The sequence below is a fragment of the Siphateles boraxobius genome, unplaced genomic scaffold (assembly GCF_051911475.1).
Source record: "Siphateles boraxobius isolate OS27281-9 unplaced genomic scaffold, OSU_SipBor_1 8, whole genome shotgun sequence".
In the NCBI taxonomy this organism is placed as follows: domain Eukaryota; kingdom Metazoa; phylum Chordata; class Actinopteri; order Cypriniformes; family Leuciscidae; genus Siphateles; species Siphateles boraxobius.
The window spans coordinates 14280152-14304664 of NW_027509208.1; the positions used below are offsets into that span (position 1 = coordinate 14280152).

The window sequence follows — 24513 nt, forward strand, 5'->3', positions numbered from 1 at the left end:
GAACAGTGGCACAAACTAACATGGCGGCGCATATAGCTCAACTAACGTGATCGTTATAAAGGTGTTTAAACAACAAAACACTTCCATACTTGCACATATTTGACAATCGGAATATCAAATATTTCTTGCCATAGCTAACAAATTTGTGAATATTTTGAATAAATAAGGAAATGAAGCAGATCATCAGTCATTTAGCTCTATTGTAGCTACGGTGTCATGTGACAAGCAATGATGCATCACATCACGATGGAAACAATACGGTCGCCTTGAAAAACTCACAGGGGTCGGCCAGAATATTTTAAATGTACGTGTAAAAAGGTTAAATATGAATACACAGCCTGTGTTCATTTTTTTAAGTACAGTTTTTATTTCACTTTTAGGTGCAATACATTTTAATTTAATCATTAAGTTTTTTTCTTTACCTGTATGTAAGCACCACAGTGCAGTGTTAATATTCAAACTGTGTTTTTACATTGTTTAAAGTGGCTGACAATAATATTTATTATTATTATTATTATTATTATTATTATTATTAGAAATAAAACTGCCTCATTTTTGAGTTGTGCATAATAGTTAGGCCTAATACGCTACTGTATTTTCATATTGGTCATTATGGTGGTACTTGGAGAGCCAAATATTTTCTGAGGTGGCACTTTAAGTTTGAGAACAACTGTACCATTCAGAAACGTCCAGGTGCGTCTAAATGTTGCAACCTCTTCCTGGGTCTCTGTGTAAGGCTGCACTCTGCTACTGGTTATTTCTGAGATTTTGGATGAGAGATTATTCATGTGTTTTGTTATTGTACCCGAAGCTCGTGTAAAGGATCGGCCGTCTTTTGCATGGGGGTGGGGAGCAGCAGCTCATTTGCATCTAAAGGGACACACACAAAAACTGAGCGTTTTTGCTCACAGCCAAAAAGGGGAAAATTTGACAAGCTATAATAAATGATCTGTTGGGTATTTTGAGCTGAAATTCAACCGACACATTCTGGGAACACCATAGATTACATCTTACAGGGGCATACTACATACAGGGGCATACTATGTCACCTTTTAAAGCATTTTTAAATAATGTAGTTAACAAATGGAACCTTTTAGTAAAGTGTTACCAACCAGGTAAAGCAACTAGATATAAAAATAGGGAAGCGTATTTTTAATTTGGCTTTAGTTTTGCTATGACCCATCATCATTGTTAAATATTTAATTGTGTCATATTGATTGGAGACGCTCCGCTCTGACACACATGGGATCAAGCAGTCTATTTTAAACTCATAAAGCTGGAGCTTTTGTATGTCAGGTCAAGCGTGTCCTCCATGAAAACATCGTAAGATGATGTGTGTGAAGATATTTTTAAGAATAGCAGTTACAGTGAGTGATGTTACTATGTCTGTAGCATTGAGACAGGTTTACTAGAGGATGAGGTTCAGTGCTTCATCTAGCACAGTTTAGTCTTTGTTCACAGTGCTCCAGTGTTCCGTCTAATGGAGCGTGCATGCTAACCGCACAACTCTTCTGGATGCAGGAAGTGATACAGCGTGACAGCCAGAACCATTTAGACAAGAACTCTTGGGCTACGTTCACACTGCGAGCCTTAGTCCTCAATTCCAATTTATTGCTCAGATCAGATTTTTTTGTATAGCTGTTCACATTGTTGTTTGCATGCGAAAAAGACGTCACACAGTAATATGGAAGTTAACACGCACGACATTAAAGTAATCTTTGTCTATGGTGTGATCTGTCGCGGAAGCCAGCAATTTATGCAATATAAAAAACAAAGACGAGGAAGTGAAAAAAATTGTGTTTATTTTATGATACAAGCCCTCATAGTTTGCTTGTATATAGAGTTGGCAATGTTATACTTGACACATAACTGTCCTTCCACTGAATGCCTTTCACAACTTTAAAATCTGACTCGCATGAGCACAGAATTGAAGTCATTTAGATCAGTATTAGTGTGTGTGTATGTATGTATGTGTATATATATATGTCTGTGTCTGTCTGTGTCTGTCTGTGTGTGTGTGTGTGTGTATGTATATATATATATATATATATATATATATATATATATATATATATATATATATATATATATGTGTGTGTATATATGTTCATAAGTTTTAAAAAACATTTAAAAATTGATTCCAATGTTTTCTTATGCTAACATAGGCTGCATTTATTTGTTCAAAAATAGTAAAAAAAAAAATATATATATATAATGTCAAATAAAAAAAAAACGGTTTTCTATTTTAATGAAAACTGTTGTGCTATTTAAATCTTTTTTTTCCAATATTTTCAAGGATTATTTGAATAGTTCAAAAATGGAAATCTTGTGTGACATTATAAATATATCAATTCTGATCAATTTAATGGATCCTTCTTGCTAAATAAAAGTAATAAAAAAATAAAGTCTTATTGACTCCAAACTTTTTCATTTTTAGTGTGTGTGTTGGTGCGCATTTATATAGACAACCAGACAGCCTCTGCTTCCAGCTTAAAGGGATATTTCACCCAAAAATGAAAATTCTGTCAGTATTTACTCACCCTCATGTTGTTCCAACCCTGTAAGACCTTTGTTCATCTTCGGAACACGAATTAAGATATTTTTTGATGAAATCTGAGAGCTGGATCACTCCTCCATAGGCTTCTTCAGGGATTGAAACTTGCCAGCCCGAAAAGTTATTAAAGACATCGTTAAAATAGTCCAAGTGACTACAGTGACTCAATCTAAAGTTTATCAAGCGACGAGAATACTTTTTGTGCGCAAAAAACAACAAAAATGATGACTTTATTTCAACTATTCATTTCCTTCTCTGTGGGGCTCGAGTCAGTTCACTAGTGATATAGCGCTGTTCTTCTGTTGTTGTACGTCACACGCATCACACACATGACCAGCGTCTAATTTGAACTAATTTTCATTTTTGGGTGAACTATCCCTTTAACACAATGCTTTTTCTTCAAAATGAATTGTTAGTTTTACTTTTGGCTCCATGTTTCTGTTGGACACCTGAACTTTTCTAGCAGCTCATTTCATATTTTCAGTCCTGCAGCTGTTTTTTTGATGTTGCCATAATCATTTAGTATGTGAGTGATGAGAGTTTATTGTAATCAAGAATACATGGACTTGGAGAAATGCCTCATTATATTTGGGGCCTGGGAGGATTATCAGTTTACATGCATGAAACACAAAGCAAACAATTTTGAATATGAAAAGCTGTTTTTGTCCCCAAGGAGTGCTTTTAAAATAGTGTATGCGAGTGTTTAGGTTTTTGTAATGAGAATTAACATTATTTGTAATGATTTACTTCTCAGCTAGTCTCGCATAGCCAGAGCTTCTGACTGACGGCTGACGGTTTGGACTCCATCACAGCTTTCATTGGCCACGGCCCTCCCAAGAGCATGTCTGACTGACATGTAAAGCAACCAATCACAGTTCATTTTGTTCCGCATCGTTCAGGGCCATGAAAAATGGAAAGTACCTACAATAACAGACCTGCGTGCATCTCTATTATTCATTCAAGAGCGTTGGAGCCACGAATTTCACATACTTTTAAGAATCCAGCGATTAGTTGATCCTGATAAGCATTCATTGTCACAGTTTCAAACACAACTGCTTTCTTTTTCACTGAGGGGTTTGGCGTCACGACGGCTTTGTTTCTAGGCAGACCGTTAAAGAACACGACACACACGACGACTTAACTCCTGAATTGTTTCCCATTTTGTGTGCCATATGCATCAGACGTTCAGCCAACAGTCCGTGGGCATGACGTCTGAGGCTGAGACTACTGCTCAGCGGGAAATATCCATCCCTCCATGTCACCTATTTTTTTTATATTTTTTTTTATTCTTACATTTTATTATTTTTATTATAATTTAATTTTTCTCTTTTATTTATTTGATTTTCCCTGTCTCTCAATATAATTGTTCAGAATTAGTGGTCGGACAATGTTTGGCTTTTTTTTTTTAACGGAAGGCAGCACAGACGGCACTCCAGACTTTTATTAATTTATTTAAAAGAACGCCAGCACCTGAGCCATCTTTATTAATCTACGGTCTCTGTTTAACAGTTCTGTCTAAAACGTCATTTGATAGAAATGTTCAACAAAGTAAACTGTACACGAAAAAGTATTTTAGTGTTTACTTTGCCTTTCTATTACTGATAAGATAAAAGCAAACATATAATACTACCTCATTTACCATCAGAATTCATTTGTAGCCTGCATGACCGTGTGTTACTGTGCGTGACCGTCGGTCGGGCCGTGTGAATTGAATGCAGACTCCTGAAGAGTTCAGCTTCACTGGAGACACATGATCGACAAACTCTTAACCCTTGATTTCAAACTATTCAGATTTATCAACGGCGAAGAATGGCCTGTGACTCTCATGCATACACAGTCCATTTCCTTAAGCGGAGCAGTTATACATCCTAATTCTCAGAAGATGACATCTTGCATATTCAATATTCCATGTATGGCCCACAGCGTCTGAGGCTAAGAATAGGTTACAGGAAGAAACACTGCGTGGTCAATGGGTTGACATGGTGGATGAGCACCAGTTCATGAGTCAACATTATAAACTTCTGTTGTCAGTGGCGCTGTTAGTAGCTTCCTAAATGAGTGATAATGTCTGACTTTTTTTCTGTTGTTGCTGTCTTGGGAGGGACATACCAGTGAGCTGGCCTCGTGCATTCTGGGCTATAAAGCTGTTAATAGATGCTGGGCCACTTTGAGGGATCTTCTCATTAAAAGCAGATGATGTTCTTTCCATGCAGCTTCGAGCGTGCGGTTTTATCTGAACGGCTGAGGCGCAGGCCTGGCGTGTGTTTAGTGTTTAGAGTTTAGAGCCCTTATGAGTGATAAATGCCTTTTGTAACTACATGAGACTCGGAGTATGTCCTCATATGGCGAGGCGTTCAGGCTGGTTTAGCGGTATCTTGGGTGCTCGCCCAGTCCCCAGCAGTGCCTCGTAAAGCAGGAGGGACGACAGTTGGACAACATGAAATGTATCACACGCTGTTTAGGTTACATCGTCTCTTTAATCGCTGCATGTGATGGGAGTCACCGAAGCTCAGATTGTTGTGACATTGAGATCAAACTCCATTTAGTAGCATATACATACATGCATACATGCATACATATATACAATACATGCATGTATGCGCACACACACACACACACACTGTTAAAAGCGCTATATAAATGAGGATGACTTGACTTGACACACACAGACACAGAAACACACACACATATAAATAAATAAATAAATAAATACTAGACATACTTGTATATAGCGAGATTGTTATTAGGGCAATATATTGGTACCATATCAGTTATTTTTATTTATTTATTTGTTTCTTTTTATTAAGTATTATGTATTACTTTATTTAGTATTAATGTAAAAAAGGTACATTAATAATGTATTTATTTTTACATTTATAAAACATTTATTTATTTTTATTTAGTTTATTTTTTAAATTAATTTTCTTTATTGTGCATGCTCATTTCCATCTTATTTCTAATTATATTAAGATAATATTTTAGTAATACTTACAGGTATAATTTAATAGCACTGTTAAATCTTTAGGCAAAATGAATATACGTTTATCATACCATATATTATAGTGCTTTACTACCTGTGTGTGTGTGTGTGTGTGTGTGTGTGTGTAGTAGTGGCCATAACACAATAATTAGCTTCTGTATGCCAGCATTTTAATATTGGTGCTTCTATATCAGTGGCTAAATTTTTTGCTATTTTGGTGTGTTAGCATCTTTCTCTATTGACGACCATTAAAAAGTAGAGATCATAACTAATGATCTCTGTCTCTCTTTGCAGTGAAGCCATTCACAACCACAGTGAAGGAGATGCGCCTTCATAGAGACGACTTTGAAATGCTTAAAGTGATCGGCAGGGGAGCCTTTGGAGAGGTAAGGAATTCAGTGAACCCTTGCTGCCTTTTTTTTGGCATGTTTTAAAGTGCAGGGAAATCACCTCTGAATCTCTGCAGCCTTTGCCATATTGTGTGGTTTGTTTTCATGACCCATTTTGTGTGTCCAATGAAAACCCCAAACTATCAGTGAAGTATTCATGTCCCCCTCAAGTATCTTATCAGCAGCCACAAACCTCTAACCCCTTCCTCTCATCTGAGTTTCCCTTCTCTCCCCCCTGCCAATTTCCCAGGGATCTTGGCTTGAAGTTGGACTGCTATTCTTGGGCCGGCACAAATCTAGGCATTTTAGACTAAATCATTTGTTTTACAGGGGAATGTGCTACTCATTCCTGCACTATAACACTTGAACTATTCACTACACGTCGCACGGTGTACTTTTCTTTTTCTTTACCAATCTGCCTTCCATCACTGTTTCTCGCCTACAATTTCTATTTTTTTTTTCATTTTTTTTTCACTCACCCTCCTGATCACCACAATTGAATTCGATTGAAGTTCGGGAGCCGAACTACAAGTGTGAACAGACCCTTTGTTTGCATCATCAATAAGTATGTTTACATGCACAGTTATAATCATGGTACAGTTGGGTTCTCGAAGTAAAAATCATATTCATTTTCTTCACAGGGAAATAGATTTTTAACGATACCCTAAATCTTTAAATTATTTATTTATTTTTTTCTGTTGTTTTTTTATTTAATTCGCAGTGCTTCAGGGGATTGTAGTTCTTTCCCTAATTAAAGCTGTTAAGTACACAAGTATGAAGTGTTTTTGTCTGATTTTCAAATACTTTTTTGCTTCAAAGCAAATAAAAAAAATAGGTCTGTTAGGTAGACTCTAAAAAAAAAACGGACTGGATTTCAGCCAACTGAAAATTCCCAGTTCTGAATTAGGAGAAACATTTTGTTGTCACACCTTTCTGCTCTGTCATTACACCTCCCTCGTAAATTACTATGTAATTGACTCATTTCCAAATGCACCCAATTCAGTATTTCCGTTCATCTGAAAAAAAAGAAAAGAAAAAAAAATTCAGAAGTTAACTCTGCTTAAAGGGACATTGTGTAGGAGTTTCTCCCATCTAACGGTGAAATTGTATTTTGCATTCAACGAATTTTGCTCTCCAGCGCCTCGCTTTTTCAAATGCGTGTTGCATCTACGGTAGCTGTTATGTACCAAAAAGCTATGACAGGATGTCTTCTAATAGCATTTCTTCGAGTTTTCCTTCGGGAGAACAGGTTTTTTATTTCAAACAAACTGCAACTTGACACAACAAACAAACGAATGTTACAGTATGAATTACTGACTGACTGACTTGCCGGGGCAGTGACAAGCGCCTCTCACTGCTCTGCTCCTCCGTTTCTGCTGCTTTCAGTCACGTGACGCTGGCTCTGAAACGTGTTGGCCTAGTAATTTTTGACCCTCTCTGCTATTATAGTTTTTCAAGATGTTGGAACTACATGGAAGCCTCCGTGGACCTACCCGTCACATGTATATAAAGATCCTCGTAAACGAAGAATTTATTATAAGTCAGATAATTGGCAGAGGTATTTGTACACCATTGAGGACATATTTATGAATAAAAATATTGATTTAAGATAATAAAATACCTAAAAAAAAACTACACATTGTCCCTTTAAACAAAACAAATAGGGCGTCTCATCGCTTGATTCTGAAGCTGAATAAGACTTTATCTTGGGGAGAGATCTGTCCATACTTCGCCTTACTGTAGATTCCTGTCAGGAATGGCAGTGGTGGCACAGGAAGCAGGGCAGGACGGTGCAGCTGTCAGGAAATGCTCCGGAAACCAGAACCGTCTCTAAGGAGTGACTTTCGTAAAAATAGTGTCTCACTCTCCATGTTATTTGTGCGGTTCATTGTCCATTCTTCAGCCACCGAGACCTCAATAACCCTTCTTTCTCAGTCGCTGGGCTTTTTTGTCATGTGGATCTAATGATGACTCAGATCTTCGGGGGATTTTGCAGTATTTCTGTTATCAAGCCAGGCTATTGTTGCCTGTGCTACTGCTTGTGTCGGTTTCAGTGCGTTCAGGCTCATGTGTGAACATGATGCTGCTGTTTTGTTCCCTTTTCCAGCCGTTTCCTGTGGCTCTAACATTACAGGATGTACTTCCAGATAAATCTCTTGCATTTCCGGTTTATGATTGATGTTGTGGTCCCAGCTGAAGGCCTGGAATTTGGGACTGCTTAGAAGAATAGTTCAGTCAAACACTTTTTCCAAGCTTCATTTTCTTTCTCACGACTCTTGAGCTATATTCCAAGATTCTGAAAATAATTATTGATCTTATTGCAAACAATGTATCCAAGCATATTTTTCTTTCTTTTTTTAATATTTAAAATCTTGCAATCCTAATCAAGATGTCATAATTCGATCGTCCGCTAAATTTACATACTTCTCTCTGATGAACGATAGAGGACTTATCTAATCATTAAGTAACCCCTTAAACCCCTCCCCTTTCTTACAAATGACCTCAGGCTTGCATTCAGACCTGCCTTCATCCAGTCAACAACCGATGGGTAGAATCAAGTCTGTTTTCAAAAATCTGTTTCACTCAAATGTGTCACAATAAGGAGGAAAATATCTGTCACTACTTCATTTTTCATTGTCACTTTAAGTCATAGTTTTATATAGGGATGGCCCGATACCGATACTGGCATCGGGGATCGGGTCGATACTGTCCTCATATACTCGTACTCGTACTCATAAAAATTCGCCGATACCACGCCCCGATACCACGTACATTTTGCGAAACGAAACTGGCCGCCGCGACTGCTTTTTCGAGGTGAACTGAGGCATAGGGACGTGCACTCCCAACGCAAAAGAGTGCGGCGCGGCACTAGATCTGATGGCCGAGCGCGAGCGCGGGCGGTAATGCACTCACTCTGTGTGTGCGGGTTCCGGGAGAATAAAACGATTCGCGGGACTCCCGCAAACTAGAAATATCTATGAATACAACATATTAAAACTAATAGATTTTCATTCATCTGTTGCAGAAAAGCAAGAAGAACAACTAAAACAAAATAGAAACGATTTACAGGCCAGAGTTTCTATTCATAACATGTTTGCAGCGTTGAGCGATGTAGCCAATCACAGACATGTGTGTTGATTTCTTGAACGCAATGGCTAATCAGAAGCATTTAAGATAGACTCCCCTCACTGCTCAAAACTTTTTTGTTCAGTGCTGAATTCTGTATGCTGGCAAATCCTCTAATTATAACAAACAAAGTGTGGATATTATGAAAGATTCATTGTGCAGTCAGCTTCATTGATAATAACAGATGTGTGAGATCGCGATGAACTGTCAGCTTTTTAGGAATTAGACTATTAAGGGAGCGCACTTTGGGCGCATTCAGTCATGTCAGACCATGCACGCAGTAACTGCTTGCTTTTATGTTAAATTAACAGTGGTTTGTGTGTTAATACATTTATTATTTTACTCATTATTATTTATTTTTAGACTTGTTAAAACAAGCAGAGAAGAAAATAAAAACAGTCTTCTAACCTGTGTTCTAAAATAGTCTTCTGTCTTCTTTTCTGGGAGCCTATAGTTACTTTTGCGTTAGAAATATCGATATCGGTTCTCGATATCGGCAAGTACACAAATGTAAATACTCGTACTCGTATCGGTTTGAAAAAAAATGGTATCGGGCCATCCCTAGTTTTATACTGATTATCTTTCAAATCTCACTTTTGTTGGGATGTACCCAATGTTCAATTTTTGTGGCAAAAATGTTCAGGTTCATGCCGATAACAGATTAATGGCTGATTTCGAAATTATGAAAAATGTGGTTTAAATAAAACATTAAATTAATAAACCATGAAAGACTAAAATCATTTTTAGTGCTTCAAGGGAATCTTGTAAAAAAAAAAAAGAAAAAAGAAATTGGAACCTAAATTTATTTAAATCTAAATATGAAATATTTACTGATACCAATAAATGATCAGCAAGACAATTTGTGGAGGTGAGTGAAATTTGAGAACGTACGACTTCAGGAAACTTTGAATAGTCATATTAACTACTTGTTATGGAACTTTTTTTTTTAAGCCTAACAATGTCCATCAGTGTCCAAAAAGAAAGTCATCAGTGTTTGTAACTACATGATTGTATTTTTTTGACTGAACTAACCCTTTGAAAGACTTTGTTGACGTACTTTAAATGGCACTCCTTTTTGCCTCACCTGAGACTTACTCAGAATAATTATTCTGTTGACTAGAAAGAAAATATGGAACAGGGAGGGGAATCAAGGAGAACTAGATTGAAGCAGACATTTTTTACATAACGTCACTGTGAGTCACTACATAGCAAACAAAACCGCCTGTGATGACCACTACAGAGTCAGAACCCTCTACATGTTGAGGTTGAGCGTTGATCTGTTTATCTGTTCAATTGAGTGAATCACTCATGTAATGAATGGTTAGGTCAAAGTACATGCAGACCCTGTCCTTCATATTGATTTAGTGAAGATGGCGGCTTCTGTTCTCTGAAGGTACACTGACATAATTAAGATTGTTTGCCAACTCCAAGCTGGAGATGGATTCACAGTCCCACATGCTGGTCCTAGTGCAGAGTCTTGGCAGAAGTCCAATGTTTTATTATTGCAGGGTTCCTGTTGTCCCCAAAGCATGTTGAATAGCATTGTTATTTGGTGTTGACTTGTCCAATATCAAATCTGGTATAGAACAAAAAGAGGGCTGTAATTTATCTTAAAGAGCCTTGCAATAATCTTTTTAAAAAAAAGTTATTTAAAGATATGAAACTCTGTTTCCCAGCTGTTACAAGGTTCAATATTAAGGATGCCCAATGATCTCCAGGACTGGTGTGACAGGATTTTGGGACAATTCACTGGACGCTCTTGCCCGATTGGGTCAACATTTACATTCTTGTTTCAGTGATGTTGTACTCATTGGTTAAGTGTTTTTAACATTTATTGATTGAGTTAGTTATTTACTTTCTGACTGACTTATTTAGAATATTACCATTTTGTAAATTTTTCCATCATTTGAATTTCTCAGAAAAGGAATTATCTGACATGCACTGCAAAGTTAAATTTACAGTAAAAAACAGCTGCTGTCATTACTGTGAAAAATTATATAGCAACATTTTAGGTTTTACAGATTTAACTTAAATTTACATTTCATTAATACATATAATGTTAATATACCAAACTATTGAAGTACTAATGCCTGTTTTGTACCTTACACTGACTACCACCAAAAACAGGTGGTGATGAGTCACATGATGAATCAAAGCTAATCTCAAGCAGGTTTTCCACAAGCTGAGAAAGCAAATACTATATATATAAAAGGTGTCATTCACACAAACGCAAAACACCATCATGGTAACACATATGACACTAAAGACATGCAATAAACATTAATTTAACAACATTAGACGTAACATAAATATGTAACAGAATCTACATAACTGATAAGAAAAAATAAGAAGAAACTATGAAAATACATCAAATGTGAAGTGTCACAGGGAATTTTGGGAATATGAATTTACGGTTTTCACTGTAAATTATACAATTGTTCTTTTTCACCTTTAAAAACTACATTTAACATTATTTTACTGTAAAATTACTTTAAATGTAAGGTTAGATCTAATACAGATATTCACCATATATAGTAAGGAAACTTATTGTTAAATAATTAACAGGTTTTTACTTAAGTATTTTTACAGTTAAAATCACAATCTTTATTTACAGCTTTTTTGTGAATTTACGCAAGTATCTTATGACTGTCTCGGAAGTCTCTGGTAGAAGGGGCTCTAAATTGTAAACCAATTTTTTTTTATATTGGAATTTAAGTATTTTGCTTATGATGTAGTCAAATACAACAAGCAAGCAAAACTACAGAGAACTAATGTTATTTTTTTCTCTTATTTTTTTGTTTTTCAATAATTCTCAGGGGGAAAGTGAAAATTTGGAAAATTCTAATCTGAACTACTGATCCAACTGTACCAGTATCACAGATTTATAATGTTGAGCCCTGCATCACACTCTTAAATTGCATATTCAGAATGAAGCAACCCCTTCCATATCCTCGGGTTTGCACGGTTGCTTAGCACCTGTCTTGCTGTATAGATCTTTACATAAGAGTTACTGTTTACACTCTGACCTTTGACCTCATGCCTTACGTACATGATCTCTTATTTGGATGTGAGCGTGTTGGTGACAATCGCATTGCAACATCCACTTTGGTCACCCGCTTTCTCTCCTTCATGCACCTCCCTTGCATTTTCAATCAGGTCAAGCTGCCTTTGTGGAAGTGTGTCTAAAAAAGGAGAGAGGGAAAGAGGACAGGAGACACTGTGGGAGGAGGAATTGGGGGTTTCTGAGCACTCAGGGTTCAGTTTGTTTTTGTAATGAGGTCACTTATCTTCTGCGGTTTGGAGCCTTACAGATAAGAAGCATGTGTGTGATTTAAGACTGTTTGAGTTTGTCGTCAAAGTGTACTTTTCAAATACTTTGATACATGCACAAACACACTCTAAAGAACATCAAAAGGTCGAAAAAAGCGGAAAACAGCAGCAGGGCTCCTAATTTGCCCTTACCTTGCAAAGTTACATTTTGAACTGTTCTTTGCTGAAGCAGCACATTGTGCTTTGGGCAGGTATGCGAGTCCACGTGAGGGGAACACTGTTCCTCCACTGAGGGTAAGCACATCATGTGATGTGTCCCGAGCAGCGAGGCAAAGTACAGGGAAGTTCATGACTCCACTTAACATTAGCCGACTGGACGGTCACAAATAGCTAGTGGACAGAAGATATCAGAATAACAAAGGTCACGCATACATAAGTCATGGGGCAAACACTTGGATCTCACAGAGATATAATAATTATATTATAGGTTTATGAATGGCTCCTGTCTGGTTTAAAGGCTTATATTACACAAACATTTTAAAAAAACTTGCTTAATCTCAAGTTGTTCCAAACTCATATAACTTAATTTCTTCAAAGAAGATGTTTTGAGAAATGTCCACAGCTCTTATCTATTTAATGGGTCTCAGGCTCTCTAAAGGGAAAAAAAGAAAATGTGGTCTATTTGTAGGGTGACCAGATTTCTCATGGTGTAATACTGGACGGGATGGACATCTTCACGTCTGACTTGATCTCCTCCGCGTTCTCTAATATCCCGCCTTCACTAACTGCAAGTTAATCGATAACAAATTGTGATTGGATGATAATTTTGTTTTCCAAAATATACTATGAAGAGATTGGTTACCTTTAATTCGGATATTCTTGCATGACAGAAGACTATTACTCGTTTTTTGTTTTTTTTATATCACTTACCAAATAGAGTATAGGACAGAAATATGATTTTTATTAATAAGTTGGGACACTAAAAATAGAGCTGAAATACGGGACTGCCCCGGGGAAAACGGGACGTCTGGTCATCATATCCTTATGAATTGTGTGCTATATACACTACCGGTCGAAAGTTTTGGGTCAGTAAGATTTAATTTTTAAATAAATTAACACTTATTTAGCAAGAATGCATTAAATTGTTCAAAATAGGATACGAGTCATTTGTAGTGCTTTTTTGTTGTTGTTTTTTGGAGCTTTATTAAATGTAATAACTAAAAATCTATGTATGAAAATGAGAAAAAAAATTCTCTCTTGTCTTTAAAATAAGAAATTAAGTAATAAGGCTTATAAAAAAATATACTATACATTTTTGGATGAAGTGTCCCTTTAAATCATGACACTAACATACTTAGCCGAAGCGGTTCATAGTGTATAATGAAAATCTGTTTTTAAAACTTGTGATCCTTGGTAACAAGTTAGTTGTTTACTAGGGGTGACCCCGACTTGTCGAAGATTCGAAGCATCGATAGGAGGAGTCTGATTCGACTACCAATCTCATGGTCGAATCTTCGCAGAGGTTATATGAGGGTGCTCAATGTCTGATTCCACATAGAACTAACGGTTTTCTGTCAATACGTTAATATAGGAGCCTATTATAATAATGCTGTAAATACAAATGTGCAAAGGAAGAAGCTTTTAATGAATATTTTTAACGTGCGTGAATAAATCCAAACACCCCATGACAGATTTAAGTTTCACTTTCGATACGTGACCGAGAGAGGAGCGTTTTGGCGGCAGGGATTTAAATCTTTAAACATGTCTGGGATAAGAAAATCTAAAGTGTGGATGCACACCATCAGAAAGGATATTCTCCAAGGCTGGATTTAGCATAAGGAAAACCATGATCGCACTTCTGCAGGCCAACGTTAACAAGTTGTTTTTTTCTTCGGAATCGGGACACTCTAAAACGCTTAACGTGAAAGAAGCTTTTAAAACTCGTAAAAGGCACTTTTACGTGGCTTAATATATGTAGTACATATCTTATTAAGAAACCATGTGCAGATGAGCAGATGACCCCAGAATATGAACAATGTGTTCCTCCTATAGAAAGTCACAGAAAGCGTTTTCTATAACTGTTTTCAATGGGAGGAAAAGGTTTAATTAAACGCATTGCGTTCATATTCTGGGCTCATCTGCTTTTCTGTAGGCTATGAAGTATTTATTAATAAGCTGTGTACAGAAGTTGATCTTTTAATATAACTGTCTTATGATATTAAGCCGTTAAATGTTTTTCATGTTAAGCGTTTTAGAATGTATTTTATCCACGCACACAATTTGAAAAGACTCAAACGGACACAGAAACACAGACAGATTGAAAGACTAGATTTTCTTTCTCTCGATCAGGTAGGGTACAAGGGTACAAACATTTCAGCCGGTTCTAATTAGATTTTTGGATGCTGTGAACAATTTTAGCTAAACTGTCAATCGAGTTTAGTGTTTAATGTTTCTACAGTTAAAAAGACAAAGTTGACAATTCTGGCTATATTTTTGTTATTTTAAGAATTTCTTTATTTTAATTGTATTTATTGATCACACAGGGTTATCTTATTTAACTATTTGTGGCTTGTGTTTTGAATATATGTTCCCCTAAACTTTAGGCACTTTCCACACATTTGTTCTGGATCTTGTGAGTTGATTCAGACTTATTTCGTTTTGTATTTTTATTTATTAGAAAGGTATATTCTGTTCTAATTTAATTCTCTAAATTGTTGATTATTTTTCGGTGCATCGATCTTGCGCTCTGTACTTCGAGCCTGCTCGTACAGGCAATTTAGCCGATTTAATCTGTCTGCAGTGTGGCCTTTCTGCAGTTATTGATCCGAAATGTTTTTATACATTTTCTTCTATATCTTTGTGTGATGTTCTGTACATCGCGGCTTTAAAATGTTAAAGCCCCGCCCCCTCCCCAACCCCACAAACAATTCGACTATTAGTCGACTATAGGGAAGACTTGACGATTCTGATTCGACTATGAAAATCCTTAGTCGGGGACACCCCTATTGTTTACTAATCAGTCACCAATTTGACAGTCCCTCATTGCGTTATCACTGCATTCATACATCTCCTCACTGCCTGGTGTGTCTTCCTGATGGCAGGGTGTTTGCTCTCCAAACCCCACATGAATAATCTCTAACTGGTAACTCCTCCAACCTGTCCCTTTCCTAATATTGAGTCACTTCCCTTAAGGGGAAGACCTCAAACTCTTTTTGCATTACAGACTTGTGGCCCAAATTTGCCAGTTCTTGTGTCTCTCTTTTTAGGCAAAAGTCATCAGTCTCAAGTCTCAGCTTTTCCTTTTTTTTCTTTTTTTTTTTGATTTTCAGAGGCATCAGAGATCAAAACCATCTCATTCAGAGTTTCTTTCCCTGTAGACTTTCAGTCTAAGTGGGCCACGAGTGCGTACGATGAATAAATGAGGCAAATAAAAATGGTCAAATTCCCCACAGCCTCTGAATCCTGCTGAGTTTTAATTTGTTTTTATGCTTCTAGGTTGCTGTGGTGAAGATGAAACACACCGAGCGTGTTTACGCCATGAAGATCCTCAACAAGTGGGAGATGCTGAAGAGGGCCGAGGTAAAGAGATTTCTGCTCATGGGTCTTTTTCGTTTGTTCTATCTTTCATGGCTTCAAAAATGGTTGCAAATGTCAAAAACAAATGACTCCTCTTAACAGGTTCTTTTTAACAAGTCAGTCGAAACGATTAACAAAGCTCAAACCTTTAAAGGAGTTAGCACTCAACCAGACTCACTCATTCAGTGAATCATTCAGATCTATTATTGTGTCCTTCACTGAACCACTGTTTGTTTTTGGTTATGTCCATTTTGAAATGTACTTGAGGTTCGTCAGACTTAATATTAGTCTTATTATTGACTGATTATGTATCTAACAATGTGCATTTGACTAAATTACACTAAACTTTTTGTCCCCAAAAATTGTGTTAATTGTCAGAGTAGGGCTGGACAATAATTCAATATCAATATATATCGCAATATTTTTTTTTTTTCGATAACGGTGATATGATTTTTAAACACATTTTCGATATTTCAATATACATAGCAGCATTTGTCACTGACTGACGTTAGGCGCGCAGCCGTCAGAAAGAGCAGAACACAATTGGCTACTTTCCTGATGACGTACACCACAGACACGCAGCCACTGCTCAGCGGATCTCCAACGCGGCAAGTTTCAGCCACAGAATGAGCGCCCCTGACCGCAATGCAAATGTGACTGAACGAGCTTCCACAAGTGAGGAGAAAGCATACAAAATAGTTGATAAGAGAGGAAAGACTAATTCAGTGGTATAAATTCAGTGGTGTTTCGTTCTTTCAGCGTGCTGCAAAATGTGCCGGAGTGTGACTGCCGAGTCCGACTAGCAGCGGGAACACATCAAACGAGGATCAGGAGATAGACTGTGCCGATGCGCGCGTCCGCGGCCAGGAACGTCGCGTCCACACTCTAAAAATAGCTCACCGAAAGTTCTAATGAGAAGGTTTCGCTCCCTGTGAATGTCCTGACGCACGCACACGCACACGACGCGCAGAATCCAGTTCTCTTTCTTTAGCGCTTGAATAATAACACACACATTTATGCCAAATTGTCCGTTTTGTCAATAGTATCCTCACAAGAACAGTCTAAATGAGTTAAATAAAATCTTAAATGGAAGTTAAGAGTAGCCAAATGAGAAAATTAAATGCGTAAGATCCTCTCATCAGCGACAGATCTTAAAGGTCTTAAAAACATTAATGGTGAACATTTTTGACTTTATAAAATGATTATCTCAAGTCTTGAAAAAGACATATTTTTGTTATACATTGTTTAGTAGCCTACTTTTATTTTTGGCAGAACTTATCATTATAATCAACTTAATTATTTCCTGGATTTTGTAACACCATAGTCCCTAAATTTATGTAAATGCAGGAAATGGGATTTAAATCGGGAAAAAATTCCCCCATTTTGTGTACCAAATGTTGCACAAATGTTATGGCAAATGTACATTTAAAAACAGAAATGCATTGCCATTTTACATATTACATTGTCATTTTGCATATTACATTTCAAACTGAATTGCTACCCATATGCTTTCATAGTCTTGTAGCAGGTATTGAGAAGAGAATATTATTGTTATGATGGGTTATTTCATTGCATCATTTAGTTTGTTATGGTGCAGTAGCGAAAGACTCCAGCAGATTTCATAGACTTGGCAAATTCATTTTTCAGAAGATTGTAGGAACAGACATCTGTTATGGGCATTCTTGGCAGTTTTTCTGAGGCTTTTATATTGTTCTTATCGATATCGGAATTATATCGTATCGACCGAAATTAAGAAATATATCGTGATTATAAAATTTGGCCATATCGTCCAGCCCTATGTCAGAGCATGTCAAACACTTCACGTTTTTGAATTCTTTACACTTTTCCAGTCATTTTTAATGAGCAAAATAAATATCTTAATAGAAAAAATTATTTCTTACTTTCTGCATGTTCTAACGGGTGATATTGTTTCAAATCATGAAACATGAAACTTTGACGTGGCACAGTTCGTAGTGCATGCAATTTTAATTTTTGTTTTGTCTCTTAGAAATGCACATTTGACAGTAGCTTGAGTTGACAGTAGTAGTAGTTTGTGTTGGAATGCAGATGTAAATTTATGTCCATTAACAATAACATCTGTAAAAATTGTAACAGCCAAACTTCTGTATGGTCAAATTTCAATATTCTAACTGCTTGAGTTTTATTAAAAATAATCAGTGGCGGTCCGTGCATTTCACACCTAGGACTTTTAATAGTGTAGCAGCGCACCGACTCTTTTTAATTGTTGTGAAATTGCTGTTGTTATTCTGCACCAGCAGTTATAGGGTTAATGCGGTGAGTTCGGAAAAGGCCGGTAGAGAGAAACGAGTGAGTGAGTTTGGCTTGTGCGTTAGTGTACAGTGGTTCTTGCGTTCCAATTATAAGTTCAGAAACGGAGCCTCCCTTGTCTTGTCCTCCAAGGGTTATAATAGTCCCTTGTCAGACGTTACAATAGTATGAATGTTTGAGAGAAAAAAAAAAATGACAATCATAAATTTACAAGAAAAATTAAGCCACGGAAAAAACGGGGCAAAAAAAGCATTATACACACCAAAATTGCTTTGATTATTGATTATTTTTTTACACAATCCATCCTAATTTCTTTCCTCAAAAAGACTTCAATTACTTGGTTGTACAGGTTATCTGTGTGTTTTGAGTCTCAACAGCCTTTTCTATCGCCATCGAGGCTAATGCTGATAGTCAAGTCTGTCCCATCGAATTTCTGGCATACTGCATATAATGCATATCTGCATTAAAAATATAATTAAATTTAGGGCTGCAACTAACGATTATTTTGATAATCGATTAATCGGACGATTATTTTTTCGATTAATCGATTAATCGGATAGAAATTAAATTAGATTTTTTTTATTTATTATAACTAAATAAAACCGTAAATCAGGGTATTTATGTGTAAAAGTGTACTTTAAAAAGTGCAAAAGCCACACATTGAGTTTTACTAATATCAATATTTGCATTGTTTTTAATGATAATTGCTGATGGCAAGTTGACAAACATGATTATTGTTAAAAAAAGGTTATCCAACATATTATGTTTTAACACAATTTTTGTTAAAACAAATTTACACAGACATGTTGTTCAGATGTGAATATCTGAACTAAAAACAAACTAAAAACATCTAAAATATATAATTCATTTAATTTTTATTTAAAATTAATTATATATAAGGAATATAAGGATAAAGAATATAATATATATTATATATATAATATATAAAAGAATATAATATAAGGATAAATTGATTAAATAAATATAGAAAGACTGAAAACAATTGTGTGAATGTAGAGCCGCAGTAGATCGCGTTTGAAAAACAATTAAAACTTAGTAGACAAATGCTATAAAAATAGAACGGAATGGAGGTAACGTTACCCAGCAAGCTAACAGGCTTGAGTAAAGGACAGGAGAAATTATGCATTAGTGCACAAGCATTCGCTGAAAACCACTGAGTACAGTGACTAAAAAACAATATTTTACTGCTGCTGTTATTAACTGCCTTTGTATTTAATGCTTCACTTTGTTGAATTTAACCTATTTCTGCGGTAGCGCTATTTTAATCCATCACTTACGTTGCGAGCGAACTGATTGCACAACCTGATGCTCGAGACAAAATACAGACATCCCGGAAGTCCCGGGAGTCTCCCGCATATTGATTGCGGCTCCCTGATGCCCGCGAATTAGTTCAAACTCCCGAAATCTAGAGCGCGCAAGCAAGAGCGCGCGCGCTACACGGTTTGGAGCAGTCTCTTCTGTCTCGCATAGACAGAAGAGACTGCTCCAAACCGTGTAGCGCGCGCGCTCGGCAGAGCGCCTGAGGGAGAGAGACCTTGCGTGTGTGTGCGTACCAGTAAACGCTCCCCGTGACGTAAGCAGACCAACTAATCGATAATGACATTCGTTGACAACGATTTTCATAATCGATTATAATCGATTTTATCGATTAGTTGTTGCAGCCCTAATTAAATTCAATATGAATATCCCACATTTCTGCCACTATACCATGGTCCAGTTAGTGTTACTACAGTAAATCCATAGTAAATGGACAGACAGCAGCAGGATTATTAGGCTGCTGTCACTTTAAGAGCTTAAGCACGGATCCAATGTAATGTTACAAAACATGCGTTTTCTTTCTCAACTACGTTACAAAACCGACTGTATTTACCTGAATACTCTGCAAGATGGCATTTTGACATCATTTTGTATGCATTTGACCATTTAAGCACATTAAGCCACAAAAAAGTCAATTTGATACTCGCGAGCTGTTTGAGAGGCGGCTATATTTGAGCGCCACATAGTTCATTGGTGCGCGTGCTTTTGGTGTGAGCGCGAAACCTGATTCAATCAGAGCGAATGATTCAATCAGAGCGAATGAGACGAGTGACTGTATCAATTCCTGTGGAATGAATTGAAAACGTTTGCACCATGAAGTGATAGGAGGCGGGTGTGTGTGTGTCAATTCGCCGTCGGAGAGAAGATGGAGTGAATAGCTGGCATCGGTGTATCTATACTGCAGAAAAGGAGTATTGAAACCGTTTCAGATATTTTAGTATCGATACTTATCGAAATATTGTTATATTTTGCAACACGATCTTCTAGTCAGTATCAAGCTTCTTCCTAATGGCTTATTGACTGCAATCAAACCTCTCCTAGTGAAGTGTATATAAGTACAAGGTCATTTTCCCTTCTACTCCAGTTCTTGCTTGCCCCAGTTTAAGCCCGATCAGTCCTGACAGTGCCCACGGGCCTCCCAGAGGCATGTCAGGAGAACTCTGGTCTCTTTGGCTTGTCAGTAATCCTCTTTGAGCTTCACTGGGCTCTCTTTATTCCTCCTCACATGTCCAGAGTCCCAGTTCAAACAGATAGCAGATCTTAGACTCACATCTGAAATGGGAAAGCCATGTACATCATCACTGCACTGGAGGTAGTTTAATTCGTTGAATGAGTTACCCGATCTTTCTTTACCCCCTAAAAACTAGAGCTGCACAATTAATAAAATAAATGAGGGAGATAGTGAAATAAACTGTACTGTGAACTAGATACACAAACTCTTTTCAGTATTTAAACCATAAAAGAGGCCTGAAGGTTTTACTACAATTCCTAAAAAAACTCATGGTAACACACATGTATAATTTTTTTTTATAAAAAAAATCTAATATTCTAAATAATAATAATAATAATAATAATGTTGTTAATATCTCATTATATAATAATAAAGAATTTAATAAAGTTCTAATCTTCAGTGTAGAAGTAGTAGAGGTACTGAAAGGTCGACCAATATCTACTTCCAAGTTCAGGTGTATTATGAAAGGAAATGGGCTGCTGTGCCAATTTGATTTTATAAGGTTGTCAGTTTTTTTATTTTATTTTTTTTATATTTTGATTTAACAAGTCTTTTTGCAACTTATGTAGACGGCGTGTTTCCGAGAAGAGAGGAACGTCCTGGTGAATGGAGACTGCCAGTGGATCACCACCCTGCATTACGCTTTCCAGGATGACAACTACCTGGTGTGCATCTCTGTCCCTACATGCACTTATTCTCATAGCATGTAACTGAACTTGAGCCATCATTTATCAAATTTTAAAACTTCAACTGTCATATTTTAAAACCTTAACAGTAGTTTTACTATTAATTGTATGCTTTTATAATATTTCTTAATATTTTAAATTAAAATTCATTATTTTTAATTTTAGTTTGACATTTTGTCATATTTAATAGTGTAAAAAAAAATATATATATATATGTGTGTATATGTATATGAATGTATATTTATTTATTTCTACTTGGCTTTCATTTGATTTTAGTATAGTCGTTTTAATACTCAAAACTTAAACTGTAAATAAAATAAGCTTAAGTTCATAATATATTATTATCTTAATTTATTTGTCAAATTAATGAAAAAAGGTTGTTTTTTTTAAATATTTTAGTTTTAAGTAAAAATAACACCTCTAATGCATAAATAACGTCCATTCTGGGTGTAATTAAAAGATAAGCTATTCAGAGAAAACCTGTAAGCATGTAGGCTATGAAATTAAGTCTTTTTATTAATAGAATTATTGAATTACTTTAACTACATTCATAAATAAAATGGCTTATATAATTTTATTAATATATAATTTTGTGATATTTATATAATTGTCAAGGAAATTATAGAAAATAATGGACCACGATTAAAATGTCAAGTGTATCAGAGTGACTGATGATTATTTGTAACTCAACCTCTGATAGTGCAATTCTCAAACACAGTGATCCAGAGTTCTGCATGTTACGACTCTTTGTGCTTCTGTGATAAAAAAATGCTAATAATGCTACTCATTGATGTCTTTCGGTTGATTATTATGAAGTGCTGAGTCAGTGTTTGTGTAATTAAGTGGTGTTGTGTAATAATAAGATGATAATGTCTCCTCCTACAGTACTTGGTGATGGATTATTATGTGGGCGGGGACCTGCTGACTTTGCTTAGTAAATTTGAAGACCGACTCCCAGAGGATATGTCCAAGTTCTACGTGGCGGAGATGGTGCTCGCCATCCACTCCATCCATCAGCAACGCTATGTACACAGGTGACATGACTGTGTGTTTGTGTGTGTAAAGAGGGAATTAAAGAACAAATGAGAATTAGACCTAGACTGGATTCTTACTTAGGATTCTGATTTTACCAGAAAGACTTAGTCAACCAGTTTACCACAAAGACCATGCTGGTAGACTGGCACCAAACCAGCATAAACCAGCCTGGACATTTACATGTATGCATTTTAACGCTTTTATCCAAAGAGACTTGCGTTGCATTAATCAAACCCATGACCTAGGAATTGCTAGCACCGTGTTCTGCTGTTTTAGCTATGATAATACAATACCTTGGCATTTGTGCTGGTCTTTTCAGCATGGTTTTGATTTGTTCTAAGAATTATATTTACCAGCACCTAAAAGTTATGTAAAAAGCAAACTGTGGTTGGTCACAAATATCTGATTCCCTCTTTCTGTCTAAGTGGGTTATCTAAGACAAGATCCAGATAAAACAACATTTCAATCAAGATCTGCCCTTATGTTTGAACATTTATTCACAAGCAAGACAGAGTGGTTACTACCCTTGTTTGAGTGATGGGCATACTGGAGATCAACAGCATCCCACCCACATGTCCACTCCCAGATGAAACAATTAATGAAATGACGGCAGAAGTCTGTGGTGTTCTGGGCTGCAGATCTGTTCAGGTTCATGGGCCTCTTCCTGGCTGTTTGTCCTGGGCTGCCATCCGCTCCAGCTGAGCCCCCTCTTCCTTCCTCCTATGGAAGCTTACGAGGGCTTCTCCTCTGAAACGGTAGCGACATTTAAAGGGGTAGTTTACTGACCCTCATGTGATTTACAAACCCATATGACTGACCCACTAAAGGAAATGTGCAGCAGAATGTTGAGCTGCATGAATTAAAATAAAACCGAATTTGTGATATGGTTTAGTGACTATCAAATCGCAAAGGCTGTGATTCAATTAAATAAATATATGCGCTGCCTGTTTCAGAGTGAAGCGTATACATTTTACATGAGAGTCATGATCAAACTCATCTCATCAGCCTTTTAAACTCATCCCATTATTCTCACCGACAGTAACCACCCTGCCAGGCCAAAGCGACTGACTAAATGAAAATAAAAGTGCTTGTATACAAGTGTGTCCACGGTACAACCCTTCTTGCTTATACTGACACCCAGTGAGGTTGTGAATGGTGTGGTTTGTGTGTGCGTGATGAGTTTTGACACCATGTTTACTCTGTACCCGCTGTGCTCGCCATGGTGCCAGGGCTGTGAATCAGAGGGCACTGTGTGTGTGGCCCAGTCGTCGATAGACAGGGAACTGAGTGTGTGAGAAAGGGGGATGTTGAACAAAGGCAGGCTGTTTACATGGAGAGCAGGGCATGGCTGGGCATGGAGAAACAGCCACCCTGGAGAGCTGCTGTCAGGGTGGGTTGCCCACTGGTGTAATAACACCTCGCAGTGCAGGGCTGCGTCAGCTGTGTGATGAACGGCACGGAATGCCATGGTTTTTTTTCTCCTCTGTGATTCTCAACTAGTCGATTGTGGCAGGTCTGTTCTGAATTCTGGATCTAAATAATAATATACAACCTACCATATAATATCTTTTGTTGTAGACATTAATGTGCATCCAATCAAGCTCCATGTTATCAGCAGAACTGAAAAAAACAACCCCCAAATAAAAGCTATTAATATTTATAATAAAACTTTATTTAAGCTTTCAGTGTAATTATTACACCAATGCTATCATTTTCGATTTATACTTTTAAATTATCGAAGCAATAGCATTATTAACGCTTTTACTGCCGCTATTCCAGAACATTATGAATAGGCTATTAAGCCTATATGTCCTGCATTGATTCGGTCTTCCAAGTATTTTGTAACTTATAGAAACAAACAAATTTAAAGCTTATAAGCACTGACACCAGGCTGTTCTTTGAACTAAGTCCTTCAAACCTAGCATCCTCCATTACCTAGCGTATGCTGAGTTCTGTCATTTTAACAGAAGACTAGAAATGTATATTTTGTAAAATTTTGGACTGTCTCACCCAATCAAAAACATATGGTTTAGAACAAT

At 36.7% G+C, this 24513-nt stretch overlaps 1 protein-coding gene across 3 annotated transcripts in view; it reads left to right on the forward strand.

Moving 5' to 3' along the window:
* The window catches only part of cdc42bpb (CDC42 binding protein kinase beta (DMPK-like)), an 80836-nt gene that overhangs the window by 22551 nt on the left and 33772 nt on the right, over positions 1-24513 (forward strand). For all 3 annotated transcript variants that reach the window (XM_077219788.1, XM_077219790.1, XM_077219789.1), the window contains exons 2-5: positions 5829-5920; positions 15815-15898; positions 21323-21418; positions 22325-22473. In XM_077219788.1, coding sequence (XP_077075903.1) covers positions 5829-5920; positions 15815-15898; positions 21323-21418; positions 22325-22473 — 421 coding nt within the window. The remainder of the gene's footprint in view (positions 1-5828; positions 5921-15814; positions 15899-21322; positions 21419-22324; positions 22474-24513) is intronic.